This window comes from Cupressus sempervirens, chromosome 6 (assembly GCF_028749045.1).
Source record: "Cupressus sempervirens isolate cs-2001-9-10 chromosome 6, ASM2874904v1, whole genome shotgun sequence".
NCBI lineage: Eukaryota > Viridiplantae > Streptophyta > Pinopsida > Cupressales > Cupressaceae > Cupressus > Cupressus sempervirens.
The window spans coordinates 76620868-76643761 of record NC_143123.1 but is presented as its reverse complement, the minus strand read 5'-3'; the positions used below and the strand labels follow the sequence as shown (position 1 = coordinate 76643761).

General features: G+C 38.0%; 1 protein-coding gene across 6 annotated transcripts in view; it reads left to right on the top strand.

The window, feature by feature from the left end:
- Window positions 1–4549: 4549 nt before the first annotated feature.
- Window positions 4550–22894, top strand: part of LOC149551241 (alpha/beta-Hydrolases superfamily protein) — a 147405-nt gene continuing 129060 nt past the window's right edge. The window contains exons 1-2 of one of the 6 annotated variants that reach the window (XM_089786802.1): window positions 4550–4934; window positions 6369–6451. In XM_089786802.1, coding sequence (XP_089642928.1) covers window positions 6383–6451 — 69 coding nt within the window. In that variant the 5' untranslated portion in view covers window positions 4550–4934; window positions 6369–6382. The other 5 variants (XM_089786799.1, XR_016352711.1, XM_089786800.1 and 2 more) reach the window with 5 other exon arrangements.

Below are 22894 nucleotides of genomic sequence, written 5' to 3'. Positions count from 1 at the left end.
AAGTGTTAAGCAAGTTCGTTTACAAAAATACCAAAAATATATTTGGTCTTTGATCAAATTGGAGTTAATATTAGAAATATAAATATGATCATTAACAATTAAGCTAAATTCAATTCAAAACAATAATATTATTTAAATTTAAATAAAATAAGCCATGTTTACTTTGAAACATCAAACAACTAATTAACTAATACAATAATTAAAATAAATGAATCTATTATGACATAGAAAAATATTTTCGAAGTATAATTTCTTTGTTTTTGAATCAATATGAGTTTTTTTTTCTACTTGAAAAGATAAACCATCCTAATTGTCATCCTTAGTTAACCCTAACAACAACTCCTACCTTAGCCCTAGCCCCAACAATGATGTACAATATAACTATAATCCAACATTAAACTATAATTATAGCACTAAAACATATCCCTATTGATATAACGAAAATCTCAGTCCAAACCATAATCTAAACCAAAAACCTACACACTAATATTGGTTATAGTCCTAACCCTAAAATCTAACCCTTAACCATAATGTAAAAAAAACTCCAAAATATTGATCAAAATCCTAAACCTACCTATATGGATAACCATGATATTAAACTCTAAATCCAGTCCCAAGGTCCTAACCATGGTGTAAACCTATAACCGAACTCTTAAAAAATTTACTAATCCCTGATCCTAATCACATTCCCAACTTTAAACTTGAACCATAAACCATAGTTGTAACCATAATCATAAACTTAAACAAAACCCTAACCCTAAAGGTACAATCATAAAATTAATCATAGCTTAGACCCTAATCCTAGCACAAACCACAATCATGACCAAATATAAATCTTCACCTTACCCCTAATCATAATTTCAATGTTAACCCTAACATTAGTTTCAATCCTACCATGATATGAACCCTAATATAGACTTCACCTTGATCCTCACCCTAATCTTAAGTCTAATTAAACCCTGACTAAAACCTAATCTAAATGATATATCTAACTATAATCCTAACTGTAATTATCATACAACCCAATGCTAACCCTCATGTATATTTAATCCCTAATCTTAACTCTAAATATTCTATAAACTCTAGAATTGACCTTGATTCTAACCATAACCCTAAAATCTAAATTGTAACCATAGCACGAAAGGTGGGGACCCCCGCTACATGGCACAATTCTGGGTCTTGGAGCCTTGCAAAAGCACTACAGAGTGAGGAAATGTCATAAAGGTGACATGTAGTAGCATGATGCAATTTTGGGCTTTAGAGCATTGCAGAAACAATGCAGCTTAAGGAGGCGCTAGAATGGAGACTCATGTAAAGAAGAGGAAAGACATTCATGTCGCTAGCAAAAAATTATGAAAAGAGATAACATGATGTCTTAACCTCCCACAAAAAATGCAAGGTTGATCCCAAGGGGGAATTTGGTTTCCCCAAAAATGAATGACGGTCATCGATGAAGGTCTTCCTCTCGAAATAGACGGCATAGATGCATCGTGAATCCTCACCAATGAAGGATTAAGTCGCAACCGTCAATGTAGATTCTCCTCTCAAAAAGGATGACTGAGATGCAACGAGGAAACTCCTCCCAATGAAGGATTAAGTCACATTCGTCGATCAAGATTGGCTTTATTTCCAATGGATGACTAAGATGTAGTGAAGAGATTCCTCCCAACAAACGAAGCAAATAGCACAAAAGGTGTGAACCCCCTCCATGTGGCACAATTTTGGGTCTTAAAGACTCATGAAAGCATTGTGGAGTGAGGAAATGTTGGAAAGGCAATGCGTGGTAGCATGATGCAATTTTGGGCTTCAGAGAATTGAAGAAACAATGTAGCATGACAATGCATCATAATGGAGATGCATGGCAGTATCTTGTGCAATTCTAGGCTTTAGAGTGTTTCGAAGACACTAGCATATAAAGAAACGTTAGAATGGGAATGCATGGCAACATCTTGCACTTTTGGGAAGATGGGAAGATAGCTCGCGAAGAAATAAGAGTTATCGAATCTCGCAGCATGAATCAACCCGACCAAGAAAAAATGATCCAGCGTGGTCAATGAAGAAACCGAGCCAACACAAAATGTTAGCTGCCAACTTTAGTGATGTTAACCCTCTGCAAAGAACCTATCCCATTTAAGGTCTCTCAGATCAGACATCAGTGATGGGTTGAATAGGGGGAAAAAATAGCACACAATGCCCTCCTAAATGAAATTCTAAATGTAACACTAATACCCACAGTCCTACTTCTTTCCCTAACCTTATCCATGAGCGTGGGAATATACATATTATTATATAGGGCACCTTATATAATAATAAATATAATCTAAAATCCCAACCCTTACTCCCCTCCTAACTATAACTGTGACCATAAGAAAACTTCTAAATATAACCCTTCCTCTAACTCTAACCCTAACCCTAACCCTAACTATAATTGTAACCCTATCCCTACCACTAACTGTAACCCTGAATCTAACTCTACCATAATTGGACTTTAACCCTAACTATAACTATAACCCTAAACCTAACTCTAACCTTAACCGTAACCATAACCGTAACCCAAAACCTAACCCTAATCGTAGCTAGGATTCTAATACTCTGTCTACCCCTAACTCAAACTATAGCCCTAACTATACCTCAAAATCTAACCGTAACTCATATTCTAACCCTAAACCTAACCCTAACCTTGACCCTAACCCTAACCCTAACCCTACCCCTAACTCTAACCCTAAATTTAACTCTTTCTGTAAATCTAACTCTACCATAATTAGACTCTAACCCTAACCCTAACTTTAATCCTGACTGAAACCCTAACCCTAACCCTAACTCTAACCTTAACCTTGACTCAATCCCCTTACCCTAACCTTAACATTGATATAACTCTCTTTATATATAACCCTAACTCTAAATATAAACATAACCCTAACCCTAACCCTAACCCTAAATCTAACTCTAACCCTAACTGTAAGCGTAACCCTACCCCTACCCATAACTCTAACTGTAAATCTAACTCTACCATAATTGGATTTTAATTTTAACCCTAACCCTAACCCTAACTCTAACATTAACCCAACTGTAAAATTAACTCTATTGGTAACTCAAACCCTAAAACTAACCCTAATTCTAACCCTAACTCTAACTCTAGCTCTAGCTCTAACCCTTACTCTAACCATAACTCAAACTCAAACCCTAAACCTAACCCTAATCCTAACCCAAATTATAATGCTTTGTCTACCCCTAACTCAAACTATAACCCTAACCCTAACTCTAACTCTAACCCTAACTCATACTCTAACCCTAAACTTGACCCTAGCCTTAACCCTAACCTAGAACCTTACCCTAACCCTAACCCTAACCCTATCTATAACCCTAATCCTAACCCTAACTCTAATCCTAATCTTAACCCTAATTCTAATCCTAACACTAACCTTAACCCTACCCCTAACTCTAACCATAAATCTAACTCTACCATAATTAGAATCTAACCCTAACCCTAACCTTAACCCTAGCTCAAACCCTTACCCTAACTTTGTCCCTAACCATATGTCTACGTATGACTATAACATTTTACATTACAATATCTCAAAAATAAAATATATATTTTTATCTAAATTAAACTCCTTATATTAAATTTAAAATAATATTTGACTCAAACCTTAACCATAACCCTAACCTTAACCATGAGCATTACTCTAACCCTAACCTTAACCATAAACATAACTCTACACCTAACTCTAACCCTAATTCTAACTCTACCATAATTGGACTCTAATCCTATCCCTAACCCTAACTATAAGCATAACTCTAACCCTAGCCTTAACCATGAGCATAACTCTAACGTTAGCCTTACTATAACCCTAACACTAACCCTAATCATAACCATAACCATAACTCTAACCCTAACCTTAACCATGACCATAACATTAACCCTAACCTTAACCATAGCTCAAACTCTAACCCTAACTCCAACCCTAACTCTAATGCTAACCCTAACCCTAATTCTATCCCTAAGGTTAACATTAACTATAATGGTAACTTTGTCCCTAACCATATATCTATGTATGACTATAACATTTTACATTACAATATCCCAAAAATAAAAAATATATTTTTAATCTATATTAAACTCCTTATATTAAATTTTTAAAAATATTTTGAAGCATAATTTTATACTAACTTCATACAACTCTAATTAAAAATTAATTAACAATTTTCTAGTAACCTTATCAAAATAAAAAATAAAAAGTAAATATTTTTCCTATTGCGCCGCGACTGCCACTAGCTATATATACCTCTATATATATTACGCCGAGAGTAATCGTTCTCGAGGCGCCTATTTTTATTTTCATTAATCCCAACTTCGATTAAAATAACTTTGGGATTAAATAAAAATAGACGCCTCGAGAACGATTACTCTCGACGTAATATATATAGAGGTATATATAGCTAGTAACATATTCTAATTAAAGTGTACTCGTAGCATGACATATCTAGAACGAATAAAATAATATAAAATCTTGTTTACTATAAATCCCCTATAATCACCATAAATGATACTCGGACCTTCCAGGCGACATATGAGTAGTTGCGCCATTTTCTTCCACGCAAACACAAATTCTCGTATCATGGATCCTCTCGACCCCACCACCGCCTACAGCAGGAGCTATAGATTTTCTACACGTTACCTCCACCTCACAACTGACCGTGCCAGGGCTTTTTTTCTTTACTAATCTCCGATCGACACAATCCTTTTCTTCCTGAGAGGAATAGAAGCCGAGGAAAAAGAGCCCAAAAGTATCTACAGAAAGAAATACAATTGGTCAGTTTGAATTCACATTCATTTCGTATAAATTTATTGTCATAAACTACAACGGAAGGAAGAGTAGAAGATATTGGTTAGCTACTCTTCAAACTGTACAGACGAATTCTTTAATCCTAAGGTAACATCTGTTCTTCCCTTATTCATTTTTTCATTACTCTCTCCAATCTCTGGTATTGGTGTAACTTGAGATTACTTTTGTGAAATGAAGGGCAAAGATCAAATCGTTTGTTTGCCGCAAGTTTTGATTACATCGGTTAGGATCTTCATGTTTTTTCCTTAAAATTTTTGCTTATGTCTATTGTTTCCTGGACAACCGATGTTTTACTTTATGTTATGCTCAACTTTCAGCTCTCTTGACGGCTTAGATCGCCGTATTTACTCGGTCAGGATCTTCATGTTTTTACTTTAAGTATTTCTTGTCTGTTGTTTCCCGGACAATCGATGTTTTGCTTTAAATTATGCCCAAATTCAACTTTCACTACGTCTTAGGTCGCTGCATTTATACTTTTATTGCTCTTGGGGAACTTTAAGCTGTAGGATTTTCTGGTTGTCAGGTTAAACTTCAATTTCCAATCTTCGTTAGGCCTATTTAATCGGAAGTTTAGCCGAACAGGCCGTATTAATTGTTAGAGCTTTTCTAGGGCTTATTAATTGCGTAGATGTGTAATTGTCAATTGATGCTCAGCACTATATATTTTTCAAAATGTTACAGTATTGCGGTCCGGAATTCACCTGTGAGGGTGTCAGTCACATGGATTCTGGCAATCTAATCATAGTTTAGATATGTAACCTCGGTGGATATCTACTATTGATTTGTTTGCGAATTCTTATGTCCAGAACAACCTAGATAGCGTCTTTTGCTAGTTTTTTACAGGGGTTAGTTATCGAGAACATCTTAGTCACTTTTTTAACGTAGCCTGGTAGGTGTGGCGGAGTACTTCAGTTGTAACCTCCGAAGATTAGGGGTACAAGTTGTTAATAATGACACTGTTACAATAGGTTTCTCTAGTTTTAGGGGATATATTGGGGGGAACTTATCATGCCTATCTTTTTCAACGAAACCAATTGCAACGCTATCAATTCAGGGTACGTTGTTTAGTTTTGCTGACTGGAATTTGTCCCGCTGTTTACTATGAGCAGCGTGCAAGGATCTTGTACAATGAGTCATGATGAAGTTTCATTACATTTAATTCTGGCAAATTTTCTCTGTCATCAATCGCTTAGCCCTCAGTTGGCATAGTGACATATTTATTGCTATTTGTTTCTATATCTCTGTTCCTTCAATATTCTTCCTCTGGCTTTATTAGTTTACATTTTGTTGTACATTGACTGGTATGAGGCTAAGCCTGAAATGATATCCATATTAATCATTAGCCTCCCTTACACTCTCTTTGCTGATCTCAGTTTCTTTCACTTCAATATACACTTTGCAAGTTTGGCTATATTAACATAGCCTTTTTGCTTGTTCTTCATTTATTTTTTCTTTAACCTATTCATAGAGATACATGTACTCAAATAGGGTACTTTTTAAATTTATTGCTTTCTTTTATAGAGCCATCTTGTACGATGGATGGCATGCCGTCATCTGAATTGAAATCAGAAGCCGCAGAAATCACTTTGACTATAGATGAGGAGGTATGCAAATAAACATGATCAACTTTTCTTTTGGTTTGTATTATGTGCAAAGTGATCAAAGTTAAATATCTAGAATCTTAAACATGAGTGTTGCTTATGATCTCAGTGATTGTGTACGAGATCGCTTTCTTGATGAAACTAGATATTTTTTGGCTTTCATGTTGTTCTATTCTTCATTGACCATTTACCTGGCACATTGACTGTTTATTGACATTTAAATCTTGTATCTAGAATTTTTTTCATGCTGATGCATAAGCATAGTAGCATGTGTAACTCTTGTAGCCAATTTAGGAATGGATTGATAGTTTCTATTTAGTGTTTATTTCTTCTCCTTGACTGGATTTTATAAATTTGAGTGTGAATTTGATGGTGTGAACCATTTGACTGTCAACTTTGTCATCATGATATTCTGAAAATTGTTGCTGAACTACCTTATAGCTTCCTATGCATCCATTTTATTAGACATCCATAATCTGTCATTTACCAATCCATATCTCTTTAATCTGTTGGCTCTCTGTTTCACTCAGAAAGCTTTCACTGCCGTCCTATACATTGGCCATTTTCTTGTGTCATTTGATTTTCGGTAGTCCCGTTTAAACATTTCATCCAGTACCTGTGTCACATCTCTTTGTCCAACATTTCCTGTTTGTCCATGAAAGAAACCAAAGTTTACAAACAAAGGGTTATATTGAGAGTGCTTATAAAGCTACTGGGGTGTGAAAAGTATTGAGCCCATTATCATTAACGATTAAAGAAATAGAGTTGATTATTCTCTATATTTCTGTCGAGAAGATATGACACAGTTGTCATTGATGCCAAAACCTGTGATCCACAATGTTATGCTCTGGATAACGTACAACATTGATCTGTCCGATACAGTGTGCTATGATGAGTAGTGTGGATTCTATCCTTGATTCAGATACGGCAGTATTTCTTTTTGGGACATGAATGGAAGGAAATTAGTGCAGATTAATGAAAATTAAACTTTTGATGTTGGCTTTTATGTTCAAAGCTCATCCTGAGCATCTTTGCTAGCTGGACATTTATGCAGTATGTTACAAGTTTTTGATATGCGACTTCCATTCAGATTATGAATAGATGCTAGTAGTTTTGTTCATCCAATTGGTGCTGAATTTGATTGATATCAGGACTTGGGCTTGGTAGTGGCATTACCATGGGCTCCGGAAAATATCTTACATACCTCAAAGTTTTTATCCTTTGGTAATTATGGTATGTAATGAACTTATCTTATGTATGACCTTTTTTGGGTCTTGTGGTAACATGGTAAGAAGATCTTTATGTGTGACCTATCCTTTGGGTCTGATGCTAGCATGCTGAGCCTTAATGAATTTTTATTTAGTGTTCAAGCTGGCATATATGCTAGGCCAACCTATTCTGGATTTCCATAGATACTGGGTTTGGTGTGTGAAAACTGAAAAAAGGAATTGAAGGATAATGAAGCAATGTGACAAGGAATAAATAAGCAAGTTGAAAGCAAGTGATAGGAAGAGATATGTGACTATGTTATGATGCAGTAAATAGTATTGCAGAAGTTGTACAAAGAAGTTGTTGGAAGTTGGTAGAAAAATTCCTAACCAGATCTGCTGTAGATAGTGCCAGTGCTCGTTGTTGGAACTGACTTCATGCATGTGTATATGCAACTCTACCAGTTCATGTTTTGTCAGTAAGACTATTTTGTAATCAGTTGTTTTGTTGCCAGTGATGGCCTGACAATGGACCTACATGTAGTGAAAAACTTGGCAGTGAGCCACCCTTTGTAAAAATCACCTTAACGAGTGTCACCTTAGCTTGTGTTTCATAATTGAGAATTGGTATTCTTAATGGTTTTTCCCATCTTGGGTTTTGTTCTTATGTGTTTTCATGTTCATATCCGTTTTATCTGGTTCAACTAAGATTGCTCCAGATCAATTAGGATTAACAAAATTGTTTTATGATAATTGATACATGCCCCATCTCAGCTATCATTGTTCAACATATGCCACCTCTTTATCTTGTTGTACCTCATCATATAGAACTATTAGATACTTGTGAACTTTTGTTCTGCCGAACGATTCCATTCAAAGCAATTCTTTTTGCTTGATTCATGAATGTAGGGCAAGGGTGATGTAGAGGAAACTATGGGTTTGGTCACCTCAAGGCTTAACTAGATAATCTAGGTTTCCTAGGGATTAAGGGTCCTTCCTAAGGTCACCCTAAGGATTGTCCAATCTTCCCAGGATTTACGGAGGACAAACCTTTAGTTTATTCCCCAAGTTGCACTGCAACTCTATGACACAACTTTCCACACTACACACTTCTTCAATCCCCACATTCCCTCTACCAAACAAGATCATCCCCACCATTTAGATACTGTTGAGTCTTCATACATTCTCCTTGAACCAAGAAACAATGGATTTCTCCCTAGTTGTACAAATTCAACTTGCTGTGATCATAGACCTAATTAGGCCTAATTGAATTAGCCCTACAAATCTGGTGTTTGGCTTCTATCTCAAAATTCATCTGAACAACACTAAGAACTATTTGCAGATTCAAACACCCATTTGGAGGCTTTAAAAAATATTGAGGAGCTGTCTATGAGCTTTGCTTGGAAATGACAAATCTGGGTTGAGGAACTTTTAAGCTTAAAGGCAACTTTTTAAGCTTGTCCTAAACAAATTCTTGAAACTAACAAGAATTTAACCATCTCTTCAAACTAACACTTGCTCAAGGTCTTTATAGGTCTATAGGATGTCAATCTACAGTTAACCTTTCTTGCACATTTCCTGGCTCACCACTTCCCAGTGATCAGCCTAGGGCATGGACACTCAAGCACCAAATTGATCTTGGCATGCATGAAAGTAAAAGAAAAATAAACTATGTACAAAATCCTTGCATTCTAGAAAGCCATTTGCATTTCTAACTGCAGAATGCTAGGTAGAATTCATTTCTTCTGCAAAACCCTAGTTTTTGAGGGTTTACAACCTGTTTTGCTTCAAAACCACGACTCTTTTCAACCAGAGCACTTCAGGACGCGAGACCAAGTGCAACAGAAAGATAATTCAATTACTATACACTACAATCACCAACTTTACAAAATGTCACAATGTACTTCGAGTTGCAGATGAAAAGCTGTCAAAGTAACAAGAAAATGAGAACACAGTTTGCACATCAAACTCCAAACTTACCTTGATCGATCTGAACCCTTCAAAAACAGTTTTCCAAGGCTTAAGTATGCTCTTGGATCAGTTAGGCCTGTTCTACAATTGATTTTCAGGCTCTTGTTGCAATTTTGCACATTCTTGCAAAAAGTTGCAACTTTGCAACTTTTGAGCAACTTGGTACAATTTGCTCAACCATGACTCCTAATTGCTTCCTAATCACCAATTTAGCATCCTAATCACCTATCCACTTGGATCAACTCTTTCCACATCATATTCCCACTTGACCACGCTTGGTGGCACTAAACCCTATAATTGACTAAGTGCAACAACTAGGGTAACAAATTAAAATGGATCCAATTGGGCTCAATCTCTCCAGATTTGTTGCTTTTGGATCTAATTACATCCATTACACACAATTTGACATCAAAATGACTCGATTCTCCTACACCAAAGGGGTCCACTTCCATTACATTAACCTTTAAAATATGAACATTAGTTTTATGCTTCAGACCCTTAGCAAGGGAGCTATCTATCTATCTTTTTTATTAAAATTACGTGAAAATTAGTTAGCATATTCAAACATCTATAGCCAAACTATTTCAGTGGTATCACCTTTGTGATATGGATGTTGTCGGGTTATTGGTTAGTTAGATGGTTGGTCCATCCGAGGGAGTTGCACGGTCGTGACGGTTATCCGAGGAGTTGCGAGGTGAACCGTCGCAACCGTGTAACTCCCTTGGATGGACTAACCATCTAACTACCCAATAAATGTGTCCGAGGGGTCGCGAGGTGAATCGTCACGACCGTGTAACTCCCTTGGATGGACCAACCGTCTAACTACCCAATAACCCAACAACATCCATGCTGTATCATTCCAATTTTCTACCTTCACTACAAGTACTAGTAGACATCTCTACGTACCTAAATAAGAAATTTAATAACTTGTTTAACACGTTCAGCCTTCATCTACTCTGGCAAGGTGTGGAATTTGCAAGTGTGCTTGGGAGCAGAGATGTTGAAGCTCTTGGAAGATGAACCTTCTCTAGTTTTGCTTAGATAGTTCTTCAAATACTCAACAGCATCCACAACAGCTAAAAAGTGAGCCTACAAATGATGCAATAGTAACCAATCCCCAAACTTTAGTGCCACTTATAGGAAGAGGGCAGCCCAAACAAGGCACACCAAAATCTAGGTTTGTTTTAAATTTTTCAATGGCAGCAAAATCATTTGGGAAAAAAAAACAGCAAACCCAAAGTACAATTTTTTTGAAAAAATGGTGAAAAGCTTGGATTAAGAAAAATGTCAAATGCTGTAGAAAAAGAGACAAAAACAACTAGTTTTGAAATCTAAGGGCATTTCCATAGCTAGCTTAAAGAGAGAGAAAATAAAATAGAGTTTAACCTATGAATTGTAGAGAATAGATTTTGTTGTTTATATTTGTATCATTGATTACATTGCATTGCACAAAGCATGCATCACAGTGCATGAAAAATAACTAGATGGTCATAGTTTACAATTTTTTTCAATTTTAATATAGTTTGTAGAAAGCCAACCTATAACTAAGTACAAGATTCTGAAAAATTAAATGTAGCCAATGACTACTGCTACTACAAATGGAGCAATACAGAGCTGCAGTTCCTAATGATGACACTATGGGGTGAGAGCCTCTCCTAAGTCATTTTGTCTCATAAGAATCCAAGTTGGCCTTTGTTAGGATCTCTAAATACTTAGGCTCAAGCAAGTTGTCATAAGAAAAATGTCCACTTAGACTTTGGATCAATCTCATCAAGGTCAATTGGCTCATCATCCTCAATAGCATCAGTTTTTGTCTAGGTAGAAACTAATCTTGGCCTCCCTAGTGATAAACATAATGAATACAATTGCAACAATGATAGCAAGAACATTAAAAGTTTAACCCTTCAAGTAGAAGTTGTGGTAAATAAACACCAAGTCATTTATCTGTTGTATTAGATGCCTGCGCTTGTTAGCACGTGTGTTCAAAATCACTCAAAGTATACTCACAAGTGGATGAATTGTATGGCTGGTTCTAAATGCATCTCAACATTCATCTAAGATTTTTGGTTTTGGACCAAAATAATTCCACCACTGCATTGAAAAACATATTATATGGCGACGATAAATGGGAGAATATCATAAAATCTTCAAAAACTCAACAGATTAAATGTACATGTCCACAAAATAGCGAGGCTTTCAAAAGTTTATAGGGTCTACTTGGTTTGAAGGTCTTCTGGCTTTCCACTATAGCCTTATTGGAAGAAAAACCCTTGATGGCGTATACATTGGCAGCTTTGCCATAGTTGCCTGCAATGTTACTGAGGTAGTAAACATCTTTTCCATGCTTATGAACAAACCCCATGCAACCTCAGCAACACCACATCTGAAGGAAGAGTTATAGAGCAATGTTGGATTGAGATAGTATTTTGCACATGGACCAGAGAGTGCATCTGTCTATCTCATCTTTCATCAATTATGTAATAACCCTGACCTGGCTATAACTCGAACAACTCCGATTTCACCAGTTTTTCACACCAATCAGATGGTTAGGCATTTTGTCAAACACTTGGTGGACAAACTCATTATCACTGTAATGTTAAATCTCACTAGTAGTTTAAATTTATTGTTTTGTATTTAGAACGTTTGTATACTGAATTTAAAATACTGAAATCTTTATAGGAGCAACAACTTTGTAAGCAGTAATGTTCAATGAATTTCAGGGCTGAGACTTAACTGTTATTATCAAACTCAAGTATACAAATTCCGTAAAGTAATAACCAACTTTATTTAATGCAAATCTATTTGCTATCAGTAGGCAATTGGAGTTACAAATATCAAAATGCAGTGATGCGAAGAACCTGATTGTAGGCACAATGATGAACCCTGCAATCTATTCAACTCTTAAGCAAATTAATGCTTTTCCAAACAGAACACAGCCTCCAGAATTTTCTGTTCAAGACACCACAGTCAACGTGGCTGCCAATACTCCAAATGCAGGCCTGAGGAAATGAAATGCAGGTTACTCCTTGCAAACACAGACCTCTTTTAACGTTTGCAAGTTTTAATATTGGGAAACACAGGTCCAGAAATAAATTACAGGGCTTGAGAAATGGTTAGCATCCCTTTTAAAGTGAAATGCAGGGCCTTGTAGTTGATTGCAGCTCTCCTGGGATATAATGCAGCCCCTTCAACAAATAATTGCAGCCTCAAAATGTTGAGCCACTGCCCTAGGATGGGACGGCAGCCTCTCCAAAGCACAGTCAAACAGTAATGGTGGTGTGTTAAGAGCAGGGAAATTGCCTACTTAATCTGCAGAGAATGCTAATGCTTAAATCCAGAATTTCTCAGGCTCCAGAATAGGCTCATATTTATAACTCCCAAATGACATTTAGTTTCCCAAATGCAACTCCACTTAAGAAGCTTTGCCAACACAACATCATTTTATAACATTAAATATAATAAAGTAGCTTTAATAACTAATTAATAAATATGAACCCAACCATTTAAAAGCTCCATCTGATGCAGGTGATGACCAAATGCTAGCACCACCAACTGCATTGCCAAATATGGAACTTGGTCAAATTTGACTTACTAAAAATAGTAGGTCCTCAACTGAGATTCTCAAATCACATTGTTAGGTTACGAGGGTCACACTGATGAATTGACTTGGCCAAATGCAGAGACTTGCTAAAATGGGGACATTACAGTCCTCCCTCTCTAAGATTGCTTGTCCTCAAGCAATCCGACAACGTACGAACTCCAACCTCCACCCGTAGGCCAAAGGGAAAAACATGTTACATACTTGTCATCACTGAATCATCTCCAAACCAACACCATTAGGAACCACAACATAATCAGTAAGATAGCACCCAATACTTGTGTTGATGATGTAGATGCCAAAGTGTCACCGAGGTCAAATCGATAGAAGGTCTGAGTGCGTCCTCTGCACCAATCCAATTATCCTGCCAATCAACAGACTCAGATACAAACAATCTCTACATCCGATACAAATCCTACACATGGTAATCAAATGTGAAGTAGTACATCATAGCATTTACCTCCCTATATAACCCACCAGAACCCTGATCATCACCAGTAACCCCTGCAAATGATGAAGCTACAGGAGAACCTGGTGCAGTATGTGGCTCTCTGTTGCTCTCAACAAATGCACTCACTTCCACTGTATCAACAACACCCACATCCTTATCAAAATCTATAGATATAGAAACATCACCAATTGCCACTATAGGAGATTGAACTATGTCTGTAGATGGTGTAAATTGAGCCCAGTTCCACTCAAGTGAGTGATCAACATCAACCTCAAAAAGTGGCTTATCATAAGACAATGCTGCATTAATCTCGAGATAGGATTTTCCACAAGGTGAATTTCATATTACTCACCTCACGAAGTGCAACATCGTGTGTGCTATCATCAACACACGCCTGAAGAACTAAGTTGCTGCTGCTAGGTACCTAACTGGATGACTCATCTAGCATGGAGGTAGCTTATGATATGACACTATCATCATACGCTTTCACTCCCACTGTCACTGCATCACCATCAAATGCACGATCTTGAAAACTCATGCCAACAACTACATTATTTGACTCCACCTTAAATTCCAATCACACCCCACATCCAATGTGTTCAACCCCTGAGCACTACCATGTGGTAACTCAAAAGGAATGTCCCACACTTCTGTAGTTACCATTGTATCATCATGATACCAAAAATCCTCACTGCTTTCATGCAAATCAGAACTAATGTGTCTATCAATATCCATGTGATCTTCCTTAGTATCATCAATAACATGCACATTATCATCCATTACTCTATTCACACTGTTTTCAAACTTTGCTATGATAGTAGCTGCAATTGTAATCTCACGTGGGCCACTGCTGATACAAAAGTCAGACTTAAAAGTTTTGACTGAAAACATTTTCTTGCTCTCTAATAGTGTCCGTTGTACCATCACATTTCTTCCTTTGAAAAAAAGATACCATGTTTTGCTCAAATTGTGGATTTGAAATCAGTTTTGTCACCCGTTTGTGATTTTGATTCAACTCATCCACTAACATATTCAATTGTTTCACAATACTAAACTCTGTAAAGTTTCTGCAAATTCTATAGGTTTAGATCTGAGATAATACCGTTATATTTGTTGATGTTTTGATCTTCTTCTTCTTTAAGAATGTAGAATGTAATTTTCAAAATATTAAATGTTATCTGAAACTTGTTTGCCTCTACAGTAATTCGTATAGGGCAGTATTGTTTTAAAGAGCAGACTTCAATGTGTTGTGTGTCTAAAATAACACCCACTCCTTATACCAAGACCAAAGGGCATGTCCCTTAAAGGGAAATGACCCTCTCTAGGTCGGCCCATACATCACTTATAGAAATCGGCCCCTATGAAGGAGATAACACAAATGTTAACTAACATAACAATTAGTTATAGTTAGTACATAATATGGTTATTGCTAAGGATCGCCGCCTATCCTATTTGCCAAGTGTAGTGTATATAATGCTTTCGAACGGTATAAGGGAAGAAGATTAAGGTGCGGTCTGCACTTCTCAGACCAGTATGAATATCACTGTTAATATTTAACACTCCCTCTTAACTTGATAATCATACTAAGAGATAACATATCTTGCATCATTAATTACGATGAATAAGCATAGGTTGATACTCTATATCTATCTAAATCTTTTGAGCAAATGGTATCATGGAACATATACTAGTGATGTCAGTATTGCATGCAATGCAATACACACAGGATAAAATCCGAAGAATGATTAAATTCTTCATCTATCCAGGTTTTGACTCATAGGAACTGACAATTCTATATCATAGCTTGATCTTGAGTTAAGATCTACCAAACCACAAGATAAAATCTGAAGAATAAATTCTTCCTTTATCCAAATTGTGATTCATAGGCATAGAAATGCTTATGTCACAAATGATCTTGAATTCACGTAGATCTAACAGTAGTTCTATACTGTTCAACACATTATTTGAGAAATTGTCATCTCTCATACTGCCTTTTATACAAGTATTCATTACCTCAGAGATGGTCACCTCTTAAATAATGAATACAAATGGTGGAGCCCAAAACAGTCAATAGCCCGACAATAAAATTATTTTATTAATAATTTAAAGAATACAAATGAATTACAATTCAACCATACCAAGTCTTTTCTTGAAGTAATCTATCTTCACTCTAGAGAGAGGTTTGCTGAGAATATCTATTGTTTGATTTGCAGTGCAAATGTATTCTAATTTTACAGTATCCCTGTCTATCATATCTCTAACATAATGGTAAGGAATTTTGATATGCTTGGACCTGTCATGAAAAATTGGATTCACTGAAAGCTTGATGGAACTCTGATTATCACAATGAATAATCGTAGGATTTATGACTTGCCCAAACAATCCCACAAGTAACTTTCTAAGCCAAATTGCTTCTCAAGAGGCCATTGTTGCTGCAATGTATTCGGCTTCTCTGGAACTTTGTACTCTTGAAGACTATTTTTTACATATCCAAGATATCATTGCTGATCCTAAACTGAAACAACATCCTGAAGTATTTTTTCTATCTTTAACACTTCCACCCCAATCTGAGTCAGTGAATCCATGTAAATCTAAGTCAACTTTCTCATATTTGAGCCCAAGATTAAGAGTGTCTTGTAAGTATCTTATAATATGTTTGACTGTAACTAGGTGAGTCTCCTTTGGCTCACATATAAATTGACTTAAGGCATTAACAACATAACAAATATCAGGTCTTGTATTTACCAAGTACATAAGGGACCCAATCATCTGTTTGTAGATAGTAGAATCTATGGAAGGTAATTCTGTTGCTGCTTCTTTAAGTTTATGTAGATTAGTCTCTTTTTATCGTACTGGGTAAAGAAATCAACGCACAGACAATAGATATGAATAGCAAAACTTCTTTCTTTATTCGCATATGCCAAAACATTACATTATGCTCGATGATATGACGATTAGATGCTTTACACTGACCCAAGAGGGTGTATAAGTACTTTCCGAAGAACTTTCCTGAAGGAGTCTGTCGGCCACATACAACATGTCGCTACATAACAAGAACCTTTCCGAAGAGACTTGTCGGTTGATACACAATTTCTACTAACGACATCATCCCCCCCAAAGAGAAAAGTTGTCTCCTGACGACTATAGAACAAAACTCAAACAACTAACCACAACAAGATAGATCTGCCACATCACTTTTACATTCGTTCTGTGCTTGCACCAAATTGGCCTCCAACCCACATTGCATCTGTAGCCACAATATTGTCTCCTTAGTCAAGCTGACCTTGATAGCCACCTGTGCTGCTTTCTCTGCTTCCAACTCTGGGTCCATTGAGCCAAGTGTCGCTGCACTGCCTTCAACTGGATGATCAATTCCTCCTGAGCTCTCCATGCATCCACCAGGATAGCTTCACGTCCAACACCTACTCCAAGTGCCCCTAGTGCACAGACACTTCATGCCTGTAGCAGCTCCAGGTCTCATCAAGGGGTCAGACTTCCCACGATTGATATCCACAACGACTGGGGGTCCCCCCCGGCGAGGTCGAGGGGCAGTGCCCTTGCCGCCAAGACCAAATCAGCACTCCAAAACCCACACAAAATTGCATAGAACACACTATTTTTGTGATTTCTTTTGATCCTATACTCTTTTTGGCAACTGTTGATGTTTTCCTTTCCCTTTGGCATCATCCATCACTCATTCTGAGCATTCTTGATTTGTCGACATTTAAAAAAAAAAAAAAAAAAAAAAAAAACCTCCCTTCCTCTTTTGAACGTGTCCGTACAGCAAGCAACCTGTTTTGTAAAGTCCGCATGGACAAACTGGAAGCTCAAGTTGCAATTCCGTATGACAATAATCTTCAAGGTTCGTACGCCAAAACCTCAAGCTTAGAAACTTGACGACTGTGCTCTAAAAGTAAAAGAAAATCTGCATTATAGAGGTTCTCCAGATCAATGTTTTCACAAATCCGTATGGTGGTTTAGGTTGGAAAAGCCATACGTTGAACCTTGCTAAAATTGATTAGTTGAAAATCCGTACAGTACACAAGCATTTAACAATCCATACGGTAACTTGGTCTTAGAATCCGTACGATTTGCTCCAAATCCGTACGCAGCCCTAAAAGGAAATTCCAAATCCGTACGATGCCTATTTGACTGCATCTGAGAAATCTGTACGGTGACTGCATTAAAAAATCCGTGCATAGCCCTGCTTGCTAAATACCATACGGTATAGCCTTTTAAAACCCATACACTGCATCTTCATTGGAAAATTTGTACGGTGAGCAATTATAAGCTGTACAATGACTTTGAAAAAGCAGTACAGTGGAGAGCTAGTCAAAAGCCGTACGGTTACATGAGAAATCTGTACGGTGGCTTCTCACACTTAATTTTTCTTTCTTTCTTTTTTTTTTTTTCATTTTTTTTTCATTTTTCATTTTTTTTTCATTTTTTTTTTTTTCAATTTTACATATATACTATATTTACAGTTGTGCTTTCCTCAGTTGTTCGTCCACGGAGGTGCGTTACTTCTTTCATGGTAGACATTCAACTTCGACCTATTCACTGCGTCAGCCACTTCCTTTCCCTCTAGCATCCATAGTTTTATTGCTTTGTTATCGCCCACTTCCCGAATCTGGTACAACCCAACCCATTTAATTTTGAACTTGCCTAGTTTGATCTCATTTTGGTCATCGTACTTCAAGACCCACTGTCTGAGTTGAAACCTGCTATGCCTGTTCTGTGTCATCTCCATATCGCCTAGTTTGTTCCTGAAGCTCGCTACCATGGACTCCGTCAGTTGCCCCATCTGTCCTTCAATAACACATTCACTCTGTACTGCTACAACTTTTATTGAACCCTTCCTCTTTGTTGCTTGTGCAGACCATATCGTGTGTCTTCCTTGCTGCCGGTACCTTTTTGCTATATGTGTGGTTCGACGTAATACTTTCTTCCTACGCGGTCGTATAGTTGAATCTTTCCTTCTTTTGGGTTCATATTATATGTTCTTTCCTTCAACTACAGTCATACCCACCTTTCCTTCTTTGGCTTGTCTGTGTTGCTTTAGACATTCATTTCCTTATTCGGCTTCTCTTTGTTCCTTTGGACATTCATTTCCTTCTTCGGCTTCTCTGTGTTCTTTCGGACATTCATGTCCTTCTTCGGCTTCTCTGTGTTCCTTCTTTCTTACCTTCGTCGATCCTTAGCATATTACAACTCGGAAAGAGCTCGTAATCCTCCATCAGTAAAGACCGTTTACTAAATCCAGATCGTCATCTCCTTCCAATCGTAGGACTCCCTCCTGATCGGGTTCTATACTCTGCCTCCTCTCATCCTCTTCTCCTTCGGAATCCGACGATAGAGCTTCGTCTCCAACCATCTGAGTGTGTAGATCGATGACATACTTTCGGCCTTTGCTTTCAAGTGATAAAGTATTTTTCTTCCAATTGTGTTTTGCCTTGGCTTGTATCAGCCACCCCTGACCCAGAATAGCATCGTATCCTTTCCGCCTCAAGGGAATCACGACGAAGTTTAACAGGAATGGTTGTGTTCCAATCGTTATTGGTTGCGCTGTGAGTATTCCCAATAGCTTGATTCCATGTTGATCGGCTGTTAACAACTGGAAGGTAGGTGGCCACAATGTTGGCTGTCCCAACTTTTTCCAGGTATCCTCTGGCAGCACATTGACATCAGATCCTCCGTCCACGATCGTGTCTGTTAACACAGTTCCGAGAATGCCCATTTCGACAATCGCCGGATAGCGTCCGGATGAGAGGGCTAATAGCATCGGATCTTCTGCACTTGCACCACTTTCCTTCTCCTTTTTGTCTGCTATACTTGCTCCACTTTCTTGCTCCCTTCCATGTTCTCCTAGTAGTTTAGTAGCAGGAATGATGTTTGTGAGTGCCGATCGGAGCTGAGGCATAGTGAGCAACAGATCATTTATCCTGACGGGTACCTCGGCTTGCAATATTTGCCGTATGATGTTCTGTTCTGCGCAGTTCCGTACGGAGGTACCAGGCATGTCCTTCAGGTGTGCCGTTTCTATCTGCGTTGCTCTCTGGATCTCTGCCCGTGCTTCCTCTAGTCTCTTCTTTTCCTTCGTCGGATCGGGGTATGGCTTCGCCCGCTTTCGAGTGATTGCCAGAACTTCTTCCTCATCCGTCCCGACGGTAATCAAGTTTACTCCAGACTTCGGGCACTTAGCATTGTCATGATCGCCAGGCCCACACCATCGACACAACAACTTCAGTGTGTTCGCCGTTGTGCACTCTCGGGCAAAGTGACCCCACAAGTTGCATGCGTGGCATTAAACTATTGGCCGACCATTCGCATCATACTGAATTCGACTCGTCCTGCCATTATCGTTGTTGCCAGTATTGTTGTTGTTGTTCTGACTGCGCAGGTTATTTCAGTATCCGCCTGATGTGGCACCTTCCGTACTGGTGTTCCTGCTCCCTCTTGACGTAGACGCTTCTTGCATGAGGAACACTTGTTGTGGTGCTCTTGATTTCAGGTTGAAAGGGCATTCCTTTACCGAGTGTCCTAGAATCTGGCAGATCTCACAAAATTGCTCTTTCGGGCAGGATCCCTTCGTATTGCCTTCTTTCTTGCACTCCGTGCACCATAGCTCATTGCCCTTAGTCTCCTTGTTCATGTTCTTGAACTCCATCTGAATTATGTCCTTTTGGAGGGCACGAACCTTCTTGTTGCTGCCCTCATCGCTGCTATCTTCTCCTGAAGATGCATCGTCATCTGAATCGGACGAGCTGTTCTTTTTCTTCTTTGTCTTCTGGTCACTTTCGAGGTTCATTGCCTGATTGTACGCTTCAATGTATGTCGATGGTGGCACGATCTTCATCTTCTTTCGTAGCTTCGGGCGAAGGCCTTCAATGAACCATCTCTTTTGTAGCCCATCGGCCGGCTTATTCTCCATTTTATTGATCAGGTCCTTTAACTTCCTGGCGAAGACTCGGACTGTTTCATTCTTCCCTTGCTTAGTATTGAATATTTCCGCTACAATCTCATTATTGTCTCACAATATTTGAAATTCCGCAATAAATTCCTTCTTAATATTATCCCAACTGTTTAACTTTTGTGGATCTGTCTCAGTAAACCAATCAATTGCAACACCTCGTAGGGTAGAGCGAAATTGTCGGATCCATTCGTTTGTATGTGTTATGCCATTTGCCCTCCAGATCGTTTCACATGTTTTATAATGTCGGATTGGATCGGCGGTTCTTTCAGCATCAAATTTAGGCAACTTTTCTTTTGGTCCTACCATTATTACTAGATGTTGTGGGTTTTGTTGTGTACTTGCGTTGTTTTGCACTCTCGCTATTCTGCACACCCGCGTTGTTCTGCACATCCGTGTTGTTCCCAACACCCGTGTTGTTTTCAACACCTGCGTTGTTTTGACACCTGCGCTATTTCCAACAGTCGCGCTATTTGGTGAAGAAGGGTTTTCGTCAACCAAAGCTGTTTGTTCCGAAAGTATATCTCGGACGAAGAGTTCACTCCACGCTCGTGCTCCCTCGACACTCCGAGTCGTGCGAGTCGATCCCCTTTCGTCTGGATTCTCTTCCCTCGGTGTATGCAGGTTCAGAAACTCCTCCCTTGCTTCTTCTACCAAATCGAGCCGCTGTCGAGTCTCTCCCAACAATTTTTCAGTGCTTTTGTGTCCGTCGGTAACTTGCTGAAATTTCCGTTTGCGTTCAACCTGTTGTGCCAAAATTAAATTTTCCAGCGCGGCGCATATTTCATCCTTTTCCTTCAACTTATTCGTATTCTTGTTCAACTGATTCGGCATTTAGTCTTCATCCGTCTGTCTGTGTACCAGGTCCATCGAGAAACAGCGCCAAATGTTTACCGTACTGGGTAAAGAAATCAATGCACAGAGAATAGATATGAATAGTAGAACTTCTTCCTTTATTCACATATGCCAAAACATTACATTATGCTCGATGATATGATGATTAGATGCTTTACACTGACCCAAGAGGGTGTATAAATACTTTTCAAAGAACATTCCCGAAGGAGTCCATTGGCCACATACAACATGTCGCTACATAACAAGAACCTTTCCGAAGGGACCCGTCAGCTGATACACAATTTCTACCGACGACAGTCTCCATTGGAGAAGACATAAGACTTGCAATTTCACATTCCAAATCTCTTCAAAATATCTAATGTATACTTCCCTTGATTAAGTATAATGCTGTCATAATTCTATCGTACTTCGAGTCCTAGGAAGTAATGAAGGAGTCCCAAGTCTTTCATCTCGAATTCTCTAATTAGAATTTTCTTGCATTGATCTATGAGATGATCATCACCTAGTATTAATAAATCATCAACATATAGTATCAGAATTACCATATCATCTTTATCCCTTTTATAATATAGATTTGGATTGGCTTCATTTTTGGAGAATCCTAAGCCGGTGAGATACTTATCAATTCTTTCATACCAAGCCCTTGGAGCCTGTTTAAGCCCATAAAGAGCTTTCTTGAGCCTGCAAACAAAAACGTTAGGATCATGAGTTTTAAATCCTTCAGGTTGCTCCAAATATATTTTTTCTGTAATCTTTCCATTCAGGAATGTTGTTTTTACATCCATCTAATGTACTTTCCATCCCTTTGATGTTGCGATAGCTAGGACTGCTCTTACAGAGGTGTATCTGGCAATAGGAGGAAAGGTTTCTTCACGATCGATCCCTTCTTTCTGAGAGAATCCCCTGGCTACAAATTTGGTTTTATATTTTTCAATGCTACTGTCAGCAACATGCTTTATTTTAAATATCCACTTGGAAGAAACAACAGATTTTCCTTCAGGTCTTGGAATGATTTCCCAAACATCATTCTTCATAATGGATTGGTATTTTTCTCTCATAGCTTCTTTCCAAGCTGTATGTTTAATAGCATTTAAAATATTGGTTGGTTCTGATTTAGACAAATCATTCATGTTTGTCGTATAACCGGAAAATCTTTTGGGTCTCTTGCTTTCTCTGACTGTTCCACAAGGTGCAACAAAGTCTTGTGCTGCCTCTACTGTTTTAATGACCCAAAGTGGTCTTTTATTTTGAATTTTGAGTTTCTTCAAGATTAAGGTTTTGAATTTCATCTTCAATTTCTTCCATGTTCTCCCTCTGAGACTCAAATTCAGTATTTCTTTCAGAACTAGGTAAAGGAGAGGGTTCTTTAGAACTTAGGGCTCTTTTGAATGCT